Genomic DNA, 15,238 nt, shown 5'->3' with positions numbered 1-15,238 from the left:
GGGCCACCACCGAGAGTCGAGAGCAGGGCCTCCCCAGACGATCTTAAATTTCGAGGTGGGATGTAGAGGGAGATCCGTTCGGACAAATACACTGGGCCGGAACCGTATAGGGTTTTGTAGGTTAAAACCAGCACTTTGAATTGTGCTCGGAATTGGATCAGCAGCCAGTGGAGCTGATGTAACAGTGGGGTCGTATGCTCCCTGTACGTCGCTCCGGTGAGCAATCTGGCTGCTTCTCGCTGGACTAGTTGAAGTTTCCGAGCAGTCTTCAAAGGCAACCCCACGTAGAGTGGGTTGCAGTAATCCAACCGGGATGTAACAAGAGCGTGGACCACCGTGGCCAGATCTGACTTCCCAAGGTACGGGCGCAGCTGGCGCACAAGTTTTAATTGTGCAAAAGCTCTCCCAGCCACCGCCGAGACCTGAGGTTCCAGGCTCAGCGATGAGTCCAGGATCACTCCCAAGCTGCGAACCTGCGTCTTCAGGGGGAGTGTAACCCTGTCTAACACAGGCTGTAACCCTATACCCTGTTCGGCCTTACGACTGACCAGTAGGACCTCTGTCTTGTCTGGATTTGAGTGTATTGGGTATTTGCGCCAAATTTTGGTCCAGTGAATGAAAATACATCCTGCATATCGGATATTTACATTACGATTCATAACAATAGCAAAATTACTGTTACGAAGTAGCAACGAAAATAATTTTATGGTTGGGGGTCACCACAACATGAGGAACTGTGGGTTGCAGCATTAGGAAACTTGAAAACCACTGTGATAGAGGAAACCAGGCAAGGGGATGTTTGTGTGTCTGTTCCTGAATCCTGAAAAAGAGATCTCATTTTTTTGCTTGGAGGAGCTCATCTCTCATAGAATCATAGAGTCCTAGAGTTGGAAGAAACCTTGTGGGCCATCCAGTCCAACCCCATTCTTCTCAGAAGCAGGAAAATCGCATTCAGTGCACTCCCTAACAGATGGCCATCCAGCCTCTGCTTAAAAGCCTCCAAAGAAGGAGTTCCACTGCTGAACAGCTCTCTCTCTCAGTTAGGAAATTTCGTTATTATTTATTTACAACATTTCTACTCCGCCTTTCTTGATGGGACTCAAGACGGCTTCACATACAGGCAACCATTTGATGCCTTAAAACACAATGTACACTTAAATATTAAAATAGAATTAAAAAGTACATTAAAAACAATTAAAACATTTAAAAACAATACATTCAGAGTTAAATACGTAATCCACGAGTGTAATCCAGACCGTTCCAATGGTCATTCCACATTGTTCCAAGTCTATCTATTGCACAAGTTCTTTAAAGGTTTGGTCACAAAGCCATGTTTTCACTGTCTTGCAGAAGGTAAGGAGGGAGGGAGTTGATCTAATATCCATGGGGAGGGAGTTCCACAGCCAAGGGGCCACCACTGGGAAGCCCGGTCTCTCGCCTTTGCCAGTCGCGCCTGTGAAAGAGGCGGGACCGAGAGCAGGGCCTTCCCTGATGATCTTAAACTCAGCAGTGGTTCATAGAAGTTCTTCCTCATGTTCAGGTTGAATTTCCTTTCCTCCAATTTGAAGCCATTGTTACGTGCCCTAGTATCCAGGGCAGCAGAAAACAAGCTTGCTCCCTCCTCCCTGTGACTTCCCCTTGATCCATAGCCCTCATCGTGTCTCCTCTCAGCCTTCTCTTCTGCAGGCTAAACATGCCCAGCTCTTTAAGTTGCTCCTCATAGGGCTTGTTCTCCAGACCCTTGATCCTTTTAGTCGCCCTCGTCTGGACGCATTCCAGCTTAGCATCAACATCTCTCTTAAGTTGCGGTGTCCAGAATTGGACACAGTGTGATTCCAGGTGTGGTCTCACCAAGGCTGAATAGAGGAGTAGCATGACTTCCCCAGATCTAGACACTAGGCTCCTATTGATGCAGGCCAAAATCCCATTGGCTTTTTAAGCTTCTGCATGACATTGTTGGCTCATGTTTAACTTGTTGTCCACGAGGACTCCAAGATCTTTTCCACACGTACTGCTATCTCTCTGTCTCTGGGAGGAAGATACTTTTGTTCAGTTCCCCTATTTTCAACACATTGCAGCCAGCCTTAGCATTAGCAGAGTGAGCAGTTGCCTCCAGCAGCAGATTCTGGCAGACGGCAGCAGCAGATTGATACAGATTGGTGTGTACTCCCTAAGTCTGCCTCCTGCCCTCAGGTTTAGAACAGAATTATCACCCAAGAAACGCACCCCATGTCTCCCTATCCTCCCCAATCTGCTGCTTTTTTCCCCCTCCCTGTTATCTCCTCTTCGCTGATCTATTTACGTAGTTGATTAGTATTGCAAGTCCTTGAGGAGCAGGGACCTCCATGTATGCAAATTAAATTCCTGTTAATTTAAGCTGCTTGCAAGACTCGCTGAGCCTTACAGTATGAGATAAATCCTAAATAAATGAACAAGCCTTGCTGCAAAAAGAAAAAGAAAAGAAAAAAGCAGTGAAAAAAAAATGTCATCTTCAGCAGTCTGCAGTGGCCCCTTGTCAATTTTCCTAGCAGTTACTAAATGGAGATACATGTTGTGAAAGAGATCATTTGGCTTTCCAGTGGTTCCAGGTCCCTTTCTTGGTCACCCACTGAGTTTAGGAAAGTAACCACTTTCCTGAGATTGCCATTTTAAGAAGACATTTGAAGGTGACATTTCACCTGCATCTATGGCAGGCATCCTCAGAAGTTGTGAGGTCTGTGGAAACTCGGAAAATTTGGTTTATATATCTGTGGAATACTGTCCAGGGTGGGAAAATGAACTCTTGTCTGTTGGAGGTAGATGTGAATGCTTCAGTTGGCCACCTTGATTAGCATTTAATGATCTAGCGGTTTTCAAGGTGTGGCTTCTGACTGCCTGGGGGAATCCTTTGTTGAAAGGTGATTAGCTGTCCCTGATTGTTTCTTGTCTGGAGTTCCCCTGCATTTGAATGTTGTTCTTTATTTACTGTTTTGATTTTAGAGGGTTTTTTTTAATACTGGTAGCCAGATTTTGTTCATTCTCATGGTTTCCTCCTTTCTGTTGAAATTGTCCACATGTTTGTGGATTGCAATGGCGTCTCTGTGCAGCCTGACATGGTAGTTGTTAGAATGGTCCAGCATTTCGGTGTTCTCAAATTAATATGCTGTGTCCAGGTTGGTTCATCAGATGCTCGGCTATGGCTGACTTCTCTGGTTGAAGTAGTCTGCAGTGCCTTTCATGTTCCTTGATTCATGTTTGGGCAATGCTGCCTTTGGTGGTTCCTATGTAGACTTCTTGTCCACAGCTGCATGGTATACGGTAGACTCCTGCAGAGGTGAGAGGATCCCTCTTGCCCTTTGCTGAACGTAGCATTTGTTGGATTTTCTTAGTGGGTCTGTAGATTATTTGTAGGTTGTGTTTCCTCATTAGCTTCCCTATGTGGTCAGTGGTTTCTTTGATGTATGGCAAGAACACTTTTCCTCTGGATGGATCTTTGTTTTTACTATCTTGGCTTGTTGTCGGTCTTGCAGCTCTTCTGATGTCTGTGGTTGAGTAGCAATTGGCCTATAAACCAAAATATGTTCTCTCCTGATGCCAACCCTCCAACCCACCTGAATCCATAGATTCGTTATCTGGGTTCATTGCTTTGTGTTATCCTCCAAGGAATCAGTCCAATTCCTCTCTTTGGGTCTGTGTTATCAAACTCTGATCAACTTTACCTATTACTTTCTCCCCAGGTGACACTGCTGAGTGTTGAAATGACTTCGCTGAAGGAGGAACGAGATCGGCTACGAGGATCAGGGGAGGAGAAGGAGATGAACGAACAGCTCTTGAAGGCCATCAGGGATCGGGATGAAGCGATTGCCAAGTAAGCTGGATCACTTGTAAGCTGGGACATAATTGCACTAGGAACCGCTAGGGCAGCATCCTGTGGAATCCAGGAATCTGTAGTTTGGTGGGGTGCAACAGCTCTCCGACCTGAAATGTGGGAGATTCCATTAAACCTCAAATTCCACAATTCCGTAGGATGTTGCCATGGCATGTAAAGTGATATATAGTTCTTTAATTGTGTAGCATGCAAGAACCCCAGAAAACAATCCACTGAGTATTTTAGTCGTTTGAAATTCATTTGCAGCAATGGAAATAAGCAAGGCACAAAGGGGGAAATGGAGGAGATGAGAATGGGAACAGTTTAAAAGCAGCTGGGTATCTGCTTTCCATCCCTGGTCATTGCCAATTTTGTTGCTCTCATAGGTCACGCCACTGACCTGGCAACAGGTTTGCATCTTATGGACACATCGTCTACACATTTCTCCTCCTTTGTCCCTAAGGAAATGTATTAGAGATTTCTTTTTCTTTTTAACATGGAAGCTAAAACGCAAGTTCAGGGATGCAGGGAGACTTCCATGCCTCCCTCCTTCCCAGCTACTCATCTGCAAGTGGTCTATCTCCTTCCCTGCTCTTTCAGGATCCTTTGTTTCCTGGTGGCTTTAATAAATTTATGAATAACCAGTGACTGGAACTGAATGCCAGACAAGGGCTGGCGAGCAGGTTTCAATCCCCACTTGGTTGTGAAGCTCACACAGGGTGACCTTGGATCAATCTATCCAATGACATCCCAAACTAATATTTTTTTCCTCTAAAGCCTGACCTTGCCCCTGTGCCAATTACACTGAATGCTTATACAAAACGGGGAAGCAGTCAAATTTACACTGGTGAAAATGTTACCACAGCTGGATGTGTGCTCTTGGACCGTCTCCCGAAAGCGTTTCCTTTGGGGCGCCGCAAATGCCATAGCCGGCCTTGCATTGCCATCTGTCGGCAGAAAGGGGGAAGCCCAGCGGCTGCAACGTTTTTGAGGCACAAAGCAGTGCTGGGTATTTTTGTCTGTGTGTGGGTTCCTAGCTCTCCTGTTTCCATGGAAACCGGCTACCTTTCTGGGGCTATATGAATCCCAAATGTTTGGTATTCATTCAGCAGTCTGGGTTGGTTTTTTTAAAATGCAGGAATATTTAGAGGACCTTGGTCTGGCTGCGTTGCTGTGGGAAGGCAGCTTGATCCAGTTTAGAAAGGGGCAAGTCCGAATCTTTTCAATGGGCCTGCTCTGATTGAGACCAGAATTGGCCTTTTACACCATCCAGGAGTTTCCATCATCCCCAACTGAATTGTAGAAGTAGCCCCATGATACCTGAAGATCACCATATGCTTCCTCAGTTTCAATGACCTCTACCTCTCATACTAGAGACAGCCAATATGGCGAGTGGTCTGTGTGACAAACAAGGATAAGGGAGACCCGGGTTCGAATCCCTGCTCAGACACAGAAACCCACAAACTCCAACGTTGCTCTTCCTTCCCTGGATGGGATGCTTTTACATTCAAAGCATGTAGTGGCACCTCAATAGGAAAAGGTTTTTCTTGGGCTTCCGCTGCAATGGGTTGTTCACCATTGTTTGTGTTCAAGTCCCTCGACATTTTGGAACTGAAACGTCAGAGCAGGTATCTTATTTAGAAAGGTTGTCTCTTCAATCAATCATTGTAAGGCTGATTACGAGTCCAGCCACAGAGGTAAAGGGGGCATTCAGAGACCAAAATGGCTTTCTGCAAGACCCTCTTTTGCTTCCTTTACTTTCCAGGAAGAATGCAGTCGAAATGGAATTGGCCAAATGCAAGATTGATATGATGTCCCTCAATAGCCAGCTCTTGGACGCTATCCAGCAGAAGCTTAACCTTTCGCAGCAGCTAGAGGCGTGGCAGGTAAGTGAGAGCGGAAGAAAGGGCAGGCAGGACCCTCTTTTGTCGACATGTGACCTGGAAATGCTTCCTTCGCTGTGTTTAAGCACCTAACAGAGCATGGCAGGTCTGAGAAAGCTCCTTGGGGGGAACATTTTGGGCATTTGCTTTGGTCTTTCAGGCATTTTTGGACATTCAGGAACTCCAGCCAGGATGGGCAATTTGGCAAGGATTCTGGGCGATGAGGTCCAGTCTTCAAAGGTAGCCAAATGCTGCAAACTTTTCACTACAATCAAAACTTTTTTCAAAGCAAATTTAGGCAACGTGACAACAGCTAAGTCTTTCTTGCTTTTATAAAAAGATGCTGATAGCAATGGTTTTTGATGCAACTTAGTAGGAACATTACCTTGGAGTGCAGGATTGTCAGAATGAGGCCCTACCTATCAACATTCACTCAAATACAGCACTATGGAAGGGGCTCTGTGTTGTGAAGTAGACAATAACAGGTGGCCTTAAACTTAAGTCTGAACCTGTACACGTTGTGGGACAACGGTGCACTCGCTGAGTGATAAAACACAGATGTGTGGTGGAACCAGGCCCCGTTTTTCTTCCTCCTCTGTGCCTCCCTGATTGTCCGCAGAAACCTCACTCCTGTTGACCTTTCCTCCTATTCTCAACTTCTCCATGTTCTCCTTTCTTTCTCTCTCTCCTCTCTCTTCTTTCCGATGCTTCCAGTTTGCTTCCTCAGGGCTTTTTACTATATGGCTCCTTTGGTTTCTGATCTAGTGGCCTTTCTCAGTTCCTGTAACAACAGCTTTAGTCGTACACCCCTCCTGCCTTTAAGGTGAGCGCCCGACCCTCTTTTGCATTTTCCCTGTCTCACTCTGTCCCATTCCATGCCATCCCAAGTCAGCATCACATCATCTTCTGGGGAAAGGAATGAACACATCCCAGCGATGCCTCGTATATATTTGTCTCTTTGGCCTGTTTATACACTCCTCTCTGGTCATCTGCCTCACTCACCTCACTTCTTCTTTTCAACTTTCAGACTTTGCTTGCCTGCCTGCCTGTTGGGTCTCCTGTCCTTATTTTTTGACACATGATTTCATCTCCCATGCATGCACTTGTAGTATTTTAGAGTTTGCGAACAGAATCACCAAACCCCCATAAGCTACAGGGTGGGACACTTCCTTTGCATGCAGAAGGTCCTGGGTTCATTCGCTGGGATGGCAGAGACCTTGTGTGGGGCTTGGAATCTGTGGTCTTCTTGTATATAGGTGTGGGGTGGCTCTTTTAGAAATGCAGAACAGGTGTTTAGACCTCAGCCAAAGTGGCATTGCCAAGCCTTTGGGAGCTGACCAGGCATTCAATCCAAGCAAATTCTTTGCAGAAGCTGGCTCTACCATTTGGCAGAGTCCATTGGGTCAGTCTTTCTCTGGCAGGCAATGTTGAGCGTCATGAAAGGAGAGCAAATTGTAATGTATTTGACCTGATTATAACTGTGTTGCTAATGCCTGTGATGTCTTGTGAGCTAAAATAATGGGCCTGTCTTTGCATCCAACAGTCCTTGACTAGGTTGGGCACAGAAGGCAACAGAGGGAGTTTCGTCTGCCTTTGTCCCCATAGTCCTTTGTGCCTGAGATCGGATTTTACAGTTCCACAAAAGACCTGATGCTGATCCCAAGCGATTTTGAATCAAAATGATGAATGTCAGCTCCCTTCCTTTTTGGCATACCTTTTCCCACAAACCAATCTTTCTAAGCCCACCTCCCAGAGTGAATCTGACCTTCTATGTTCTGCCTTTTGAGCTAGGCTGGCTTATTCGGTGTTCTGGAACTGAGCTTGAGTGAGATTCCTGACAGCCAATGACTTCTTGGAGGCAGGTGACAGCAAGTTGCTAGTCATATTTCAAATGTAAAGTGAGGCTCTGAGGTTGACAACGGTGCCAGTGTTGAGCTGGGAGGGTCTGTATGTGTGTGTGTCCCTTTGCATGCGATGGTTGTTCCTAGCAACCAGACCCTCGCTGCAGTAATCCACTTGTGGGCTTGGAATGCTTGCTTCCTCACCATTGGCTTCACCAATTTCTGCAAATATGGTTTTCCAGTCAAACATACATGCTGAAGACTGTTTTGTCTTAAAACCTGCTTCTTATATTTAGGGATGGAGGAATCGTTTCGGCTGGGTTTCTTGGAATATTCACAAACGATTATTTCTTGTGTGTATTTTCAATGTATATTTCACCTTCCTGTTCCCCAACCTGGGGAGGTTTGTTAAATGCAACTGAAGAATCTCAAGATAAAATCACATCCGTAACTGATGATGTTGGTGATAATTCAGAACAATAGCAGCAGATTAAAATGGTCCTGCGTCACTTTCTCCAAATGGATCTCATGCAGTCGACCCCTACAGCTGTCCAATAATCCCCTTTGTGATATCTTTAGGCAATGGTGCAGCACTTACTAGAATATAGAAAGGCATTTGCCTTCTCCACCCCACCCTTAAAAAATCTGAGAAGTGCAGAAAGAGGAGTATAATTTCAGCCCAGTTCATATATTCATCCAGGAAGTGCAGATTCAGGAAGATTGATTCATGTGAAAACAGGAACCAAATGTATTTCGCCACTGTCCTTGCTGATGCTGACAAGAAGTCCTGAAGGCAAATGAGTCAATGCACACCAAGAGCTTTGGAGGAATTTTGGTAGACTCCTCTCTGTTTGCATGTTAGGGATGCGTAAAGCTTCAAATTTGAAATCATGCTTGCCAAATGCCCATTGTTGAGATGGACACAGTGGGCAGCATCCTATTATTATTACTAACCCACTTTTATCTTTTGATCAAGACCCAGAGTGGCTAGTTAGTAATGTATATGTGTTTAAGTGTGGCTTACGTACACATTTTGTGCTGGGGTGCATGGAGCTGTTCTCTTACACCAAACTGGGCAGATATCAGATCCTGGGAGGAGCTCTATCTCTGCTGTGCTCTAGAGTAACAACAGAAGGGCGGGAGGTAATTCAGACCTTGGAAATACAACTGTTTTGGGCTCCTGGGGGAAGGAAAAGGAGGGCATCAGGACTCATGTTGGGCTTTTGCTCCATCTCAGTCTTAATTGGCACGACTTCCCTCGTTCCTTGCTTTTTACAAGCTGTGCTTATTCATTTCGAAGCCACCTAGCACATTATATTTTGTTCCAAAGTTAGGAGAGGGTACATATCTCCTCGCCTCTCCCTTCAAATTACGGGAATGCAGATCACTTTTGCCTTCAGTGGGCAGCACTTGAAAGTCAGACAAGGATGATGGGAGAAAATGGGAGGAGGAGAAAGAAAGGGAGATTTTTTAGAAGGGACTGAGAAAGTCGAATGGCAGAAGATTAGTAGCAGAGTAGAGCAGTGGGGGGTTATCAAAATGGTAGAGGAAGGGCCCTCCACAATCTTTGGGGGGAACGAACAGAGCAGTGGAAACTTCCCCATAGCCATGTTAGTTTCTCTGTGTCATACTGCAGTCTGGCGGGCCTCTCTCCCTTTTGCTCTCCTTTTCCTGCCTGTTAACATCCTCCCTTCTTCCTGCCCCAGGACGACATGCAGAGGGTCATTGACCAGCAGTTGATGGACAAACATCCCAAGGAATGGAGCCAGCCCACTTATTCCTTCTCCAGCGGTCACGGGGGCAAGCGGCGCGCCAGACCCTCTCCCATGCTGAGGCCTGAGCAGCAGGGGTCCGAGCCCATTGGGGCAGAAGGGAATCGCCTCTTTGCTTTTTTCAAGAAAAATTAACGGGGACGGAGCCACCACTCTTCAGTTACTTTCTCTGTTTTCTTTTCATTTTTTATTATTATTTGATTTAAAAATGTGAATTATTATTATTATTGTTATTATTTTTCTTCGAGATGAAGGAAGCTGGAAATGGAGGCAAGGTGGTGGTAGATGGTCCTCCGTTCTGATCGCGCGAGAAGCCACCCAGGAGGGCCAAGGGGAGCACACCCTTCAGAACTCTGCACTATTTGGCAACCCGCGTGGTCTGAACTCACTGTTTACATACGTCGAAGTCAAATTGCCGTTCTCCAGCGTGGAAAGCGGTTTGAAAGGACTTTTTTCTACCTTGAAAACGACGTGATAAAACAGAAAAACCTTCAGGGGTTCCCTTGTTAGGTCTGCTCTGTTTTCTGCTGTGGGGTGGGGGTGTCTGAAAATAGTTTTCTCCTGCTTAAGACACAACATGGAAGGAGTTGGTCATGAGGGAGCAGGTAATGGAGGAGGGGGAGACATTCTTGGACAGGACCTGACACAGGTGAAAAGCTTCATGGAGGGATGGGGAACGTGGCTCTCCTGGTGTCGTTGGACTGTGGTTCCCATCAGGCTTTACTATTGCCCATGGGCTGATGGAAGTAGCAGTTGGGTGACTTCTGGAAAGCCTCACACCCTTCATCCCTGTTGTAGTAGCTGCTTCATTTGTGCCTCAGAGAGCAGGAGCCACTGGTTTGTTTAAAGCTGAGGTGGAGAATCCTGTGACCCTCACGATCTTGTTGGACTGCAACTCCCAGACCCCTTATTGAAGCTGTGAAAGTTTTAATGGCCAGGATGAGCAATGGAATATGTGCAATGGGGTTCATGAGGTGCCCCCCAAGTAGAACTAAAGTTCATGGGTGAGTCTTGGAAGGCCAGGCACCTTACTAGAGCCTCCGATACTGGATGATGTTGGCAGCAATGAAAGTCAGGAAAGCTGAACACCAACAGTTTGCAGCAACAGCAGGCATTTGGAAAGGTTGCTTTTTAAGGTACCACTCCCAGACGTCTTCCCAACCAACATGGGCAGTGGTTCATTGAAGCTAAGCGATTTCTAGTAACCATTGTGTGAAAAAAAATTGATATCTTCCAAGCTCTGAAAATGTACTTCCAAGGCAAGCACTGCACTCCATGAGCACAACTGTTTGAGCAAAATATTTCTGACTGTTTTTGTGAGGGACTGCTAAAAGTTTGTGTACAGTGCTGTGCAGCAATACAATTAGGATGGGACCGAGGAGCATGAAAGAACAAGGAGAGGCATCCTCCAGGCAGGATACCATGACTGACATTTTGTAGGGGAAGTGGAGAGGGCTGCTGTGGTTCTCCTTGTTGAGGGGCAAAGCTTCCCTCTCTTTCCACATAGAAGGCCATGCCACATCCCATCCTCAGCCTGTAGTGGCAGTTACTTCTGGTTGGAGATCAATGCTAGGAATGTGGGCCATTTAAGTCGGGAGCCTCGACCCTATGACTTAGTCCCAATTGGGATAGATTGATTGGATCCATTGAATGAACCAGGTGGTTTACACAAGTTGGGGCTTAGGATAACATGGCCTTGGTTAGTGTGGCAGACCTCCAGGCCATGGTTGACCCTCTCCGTGTGATTGAACCCTTTGCCCCCCTCCTTAGGGCCTGGATCTGGGGTGGGGTGTGTCCTGCACTTTGAGTTCCTTTAGAGTCGAGCATCCCGTGCCTTGCCTCCAGATGTGGGGCAATTCCACATTGGGGAAAGTTGCCCCTTCTTGAAAGAACTGTTCCAGGGCTTCCTCAAAGCAAGGGCTTTATTTGGCCCTTATGCTCAGCTGGCAATGCAAGCGACTTTCTCTTCTGCTAAGGCAGGAATGGGGAACACACGAGCTTCCAGAGGGGGATTTGTAGCTCCCACCTGCGCTTCCCATAGGCTCAGCTGGCCAGCACTGATGAACTTGGAAGGCCATTAAGATGCCCACCTGTCAAGCCATCCCACTGTCTGCACCCTGTGCAGGCAGGAAATATAATGTGGTCTGTATCCCTTGCTAGAGGTGAAGACACACCAGTTCCATGGTGAACGTTGTGAATTTGGGTAAGAGAGTAACCTTGCACTGAAGACAGCTGTGTAGAATTTGAATTGAGGTCTTTGCAAGCTTAAGGTGAATAATTTGAACTGACAATCCATTGGTACAGTCAAGAGTCATTTAAATGGGGGGGGGGGGTAATTAGGAGGGGAAATGCCATCAGAAAATACTGGCGGATAATTGGACTTGTAATCAATGCGTCTGGAGGTGGCTGGTTTGGAGACGATTGCTGTTTTGGATTGCCTTAAACTGATGTAAGAACTTGTGTACTTGAAGGGATAAAACTGAGGGATGGAAAGAAGAAAATGATGCCAAGGGGTAGCTTTTACACTAGCGTCTTGAAATCCTTGAATAAGCCCATTAGACAAGGAAGCATTTGGGAACTCATTTTGTCAGATGGCTACTCTTAGAAACCTTCAGCCAGCATTATGGGCCCCTTATTGGTGACAGCATTCTTTGGTTGCAGTCCCCCAAAAGCATATTTTTGAACCCTCCAATCCCTGCCACTGATCTCTGGTGGCTCCTCAGCATTCAATGAAAGGAGAATAAGTGCTTTTTTAAAAAGCGAATAAGTTAAACATCTCCCAAGGCTTATTGCAGTGGAGCATGGCTTGGTTTGGATGTTCAGACTTTGATAAGCCCTAGAGGGGTTTGGAGGAAGCAAATACCAACCTCTGTGATAACCACACCAGAGAGACTATGACAGCATATTAAGTGTGTCACTAGCAGGATGCTAGCCAGTGTGGCTGAGACAGCAGAATAGAGGCTTCAACCCTTAGACCTACTTATTTGGGTGTTTACACTTCCTGAGCTTCCTTCTTGAATCAACATGGTGCAAAATTTGATGGCAATATTGATAAATCCAGAGGGAGGAGGATCAATGCTGAAGCATGATGTGCTGAGGCCAGATGGCTATCTCAACGATGCTGCCATCTCAGTTGCAACTGGATTACATGATTTTGGAGAGCCTTTTCTGAGACTCTTCACCCTCACGGAGTTACCCATATTCTGCAAGGTCAGCGATGGCCCACTGGTTTTTGGGGCAGGGGGATAGCAAAATGAAAGCAATAAAGAGAGAACAAGGAGAAATGGTCCTCCCTGGGAGAATCTTGAATGCTTCGGGAGACACTTCCAGACATTAGCTTTCTCCCTGAGGTCCAGAAGCACTGTCCTCTGCTTGCCATATATCAACACAGCCCCAGGCTTGGGATTTTGGTGCCTCCCCACCCACACACCACACTGTGATATTATTGGACCAGAGCCAAGTGAGGGAAGGTGGCTTGGGTGCAAAACGTGACCCAGAACTGCTTTGGGACAAATCTGAGCCATAGCTTGAGTAAGTTCCAGCCCCTTCTCCAAGGCCCAAGTGGTTTGAGGAGAAGACACAAGACCCTGCCAAAAACTCCCATAAACATTGCATGAAGACTCTTCTTGGTGCATTCTTTAAAAAGTACACATCTATGTATGTTACCAACACTTATTGAGGCTGGATAGACTTCAGCCCTCAAAAAGAAAGCAATCGATGTATGCAAGCTAAGAGCCTGGGGAAGTTACTTCTGGGGGACAAGAAAGTGAGTGAGGCATGTAGGATTTTCATGTGCCCGTGACTCTGCTGTTGACCTGTTTTCCATCAGTACAGGTGGGCACATCTGGACCCAAAGTAACCTCATTCACATACATAAATGTGGCAGAACTGTTCTTAGTCTATGCCATTTAGAACAGCAGGTCAGGGCCTTCCTGGTTCAACATCTCTCCAGGAAATAAACACATCTAGGCTGTTCTAAAACTGATCTTCTTGAGGCAAGGCTAACTTAGACCTTTTAGGCTTCTCTTCTTACTTGTGTGGTTTTAACCCACCAGAGGTTCTAATTCTGAAACCTACAGGGAGGGAGCATTTTCTTGATGTACAGCATGAACGGATCAACACTTTGTTTGAACCAGGCCAGTCTTTCCCCACCTGATGCCTCCCAGATGTGTTAGATGACAACCCCATCATCCACAGTCTGGAATGAGAGGGATTGTATTCCAACTTGTCTGGAAGATACCAGGGTTGTCTGGGCCATAAATCAAAATAGAATGGAGAAATTGGGGAGAGCAGGTTGTTGACTGGCAATATAGGTTTATCACAAAGAACAACAGCTTTTCTGTGTGAGCATGTATGTATGAATGTATGTATGTATGTGTGGGAGGGAGGGAGGGATGGGACAGCTTTCACCTGCGAAGACCTTCAATCTGTTATAATGTGTGTTTCACCCACTTCAACTCCCTTTTCTCCTCAAAAAAAGGATGATGTGCCTGGTAGCTGCAGTCAAAGAGTTCACCAAGCGGAGGGGGAGGGGGTGCACACAGCAGGGATGGGCAGACAGAATGTATCTATATAGGTATATGTACATACCACACAGTGCAGTAATTTTTGTATGTAGCAGTACTGTAAATAAGTGTACCATTTTTATAATAAGATATTCTATAAAGGCATATTTTAGTAGAAAACGCTGCTCTACTGCTTCTTTTGTAAATAGTTCTCATCTGAATAAAATGGGTCCTTTCTACAGGTATTGTCTTTGTGAATTGCTCACTGGTGAACAACAGCAACTACCCACCCACTGTGTGTTCAGTGGGGACAACACTTTGATTGTGATGTACCTTATGGAGACCCCACTGTAGGGTTTTCTTGGGAAGATGTCGCTCTCTGAGGCTAAGAGAGCATAACATGCCCAAAGTCACCCAGTGGGTTTCCACAGATGAGCAAGGATTCCAACCTGTGTCTCAGCAAGTTCTAATCCAACATTCAGACCACACCAAGCTGATTTTGGTTTGTTCCAAATAAGTTTATCATTGTCCCTAAAGGTGAGACAGTGCAACTTGCCCAGGTTTCCCCCAGTGGGTTTCCATGGCTGATGGGAGATTCAAACCTTTGTCTCCTAGAGTTCTAGTCCCACATTCAGACCATTAAAACAGACAGTAGCCAATTTGACAACGCTTTCTATGTATTTTATTTTTGCCTCAGAGTCCAACTCTGCCAGCTCTCTATAGCAAAGACATGATCCTTGGCTCTCAAAGAGTATGACATTGAGCGTCAGCTCTAGCAAGTTATACCAAGCTGGTAAGCAGTGATAACTGGTGCCCAATGGACTTGGCAGAGTGGGAGAAGTTATGACAAGTGAAGCCAAGGGGTCAGCAGGTGAACTAACCACATTTTTTGTACCGCTTTTGCATAGGTGCTTTGCGTATCTTTTGTGGAGAGAAAAAATGGGATATAAATAAACATAATACTACCTACATTTGCAAAGTCCAAGTAAACCAATTGAAAGATGGCACTGAGGTTAGGCAGTTAAACCAAACAGTTAAACCATCCCTGTGGGTATGTCTTCAGTTATCACCCTGGCAACAGACTAGATGTCTGTCTTTTGAGGACCAATCTTGTGGAGTACGCAGATACACACTTCCATAAGACTGGCTCCCAGTAATCAAGTGGACACAGCAACTATGAGCACATCACTGCAGAACAACTGCTACCTGCATTGGCAAAGAGACCTTATGCACAGGTAAAATTGCACATTATCAAGGTATTCCATTTCTAATTCTGACAAAAAAGACCCCTTAGCAGCTGCTGTAGCACGAGACTATAGCAAAGGATTCGTCTGACATCTGCCTTCAGTTTGTGTATGCACCAATTTTAGCACAGAACAGATTCTTGGGT

At 45.9% G+C, this 15,238-nt stretch overlaps 1 protein-coding gene across 2 annotated transcripts in view; it reads left to right on the top strand.

Annotated features, from left to right (window-relative positions):
• Positions 1-14,087, top strand: part of BICDL1 (BICD family like cargo adaptor 1) — a 62,461-nt gene extending 48,374 nt beyond the window's left edge. Inside the window, exons 8-11 of one of the 2 annotated variants that reach the window (XR_009631974.2) lie at positions 3,717-3,847; positions 5,613-5,733; positions 6,445-6,553; positions 9,278-9,365. Coding sequence is in view for 1 of the 2 variants with exons in the window: in XM_060785404.2 (XP_060641387.2) it covers positions 3,717-3,847; positions 5,613-5,733; positions 9,278-9,478 (453 nt within the window). In the remaining variant the exon portion in view is untranslated. Of the gene's footprint in view, positions 1-3,716; positions 3,848-5,612; positions 5,734-6,444; positions 6,554-9,277 lie in introns of both variants that reach the window. The other variant, XM_060785404.2, reaches the window with a different exon arrangement.
• Positions 14,088-15,238: the final 1,151 nt, after the last annotated feature.

The sequence above is a fragment of the Anolis sagrei genome, chromosome X (assembly GCF_037176765.1).
Source record: "Anolis sagrei isolate rAnoSag1 chromosome X, rAnoSag1.mat, whole genome shotgun sequence".
NCBI lineage: Eukaryota > Metazoa > Chordata > Lepidosauria > Squamata > Dactyloidae > Anolis > Anolis sagrei.
Note: the sequence above shows the minus strand (reverse complement) of the source record. Positions and strands in the feature narration are given on the sequence as shown.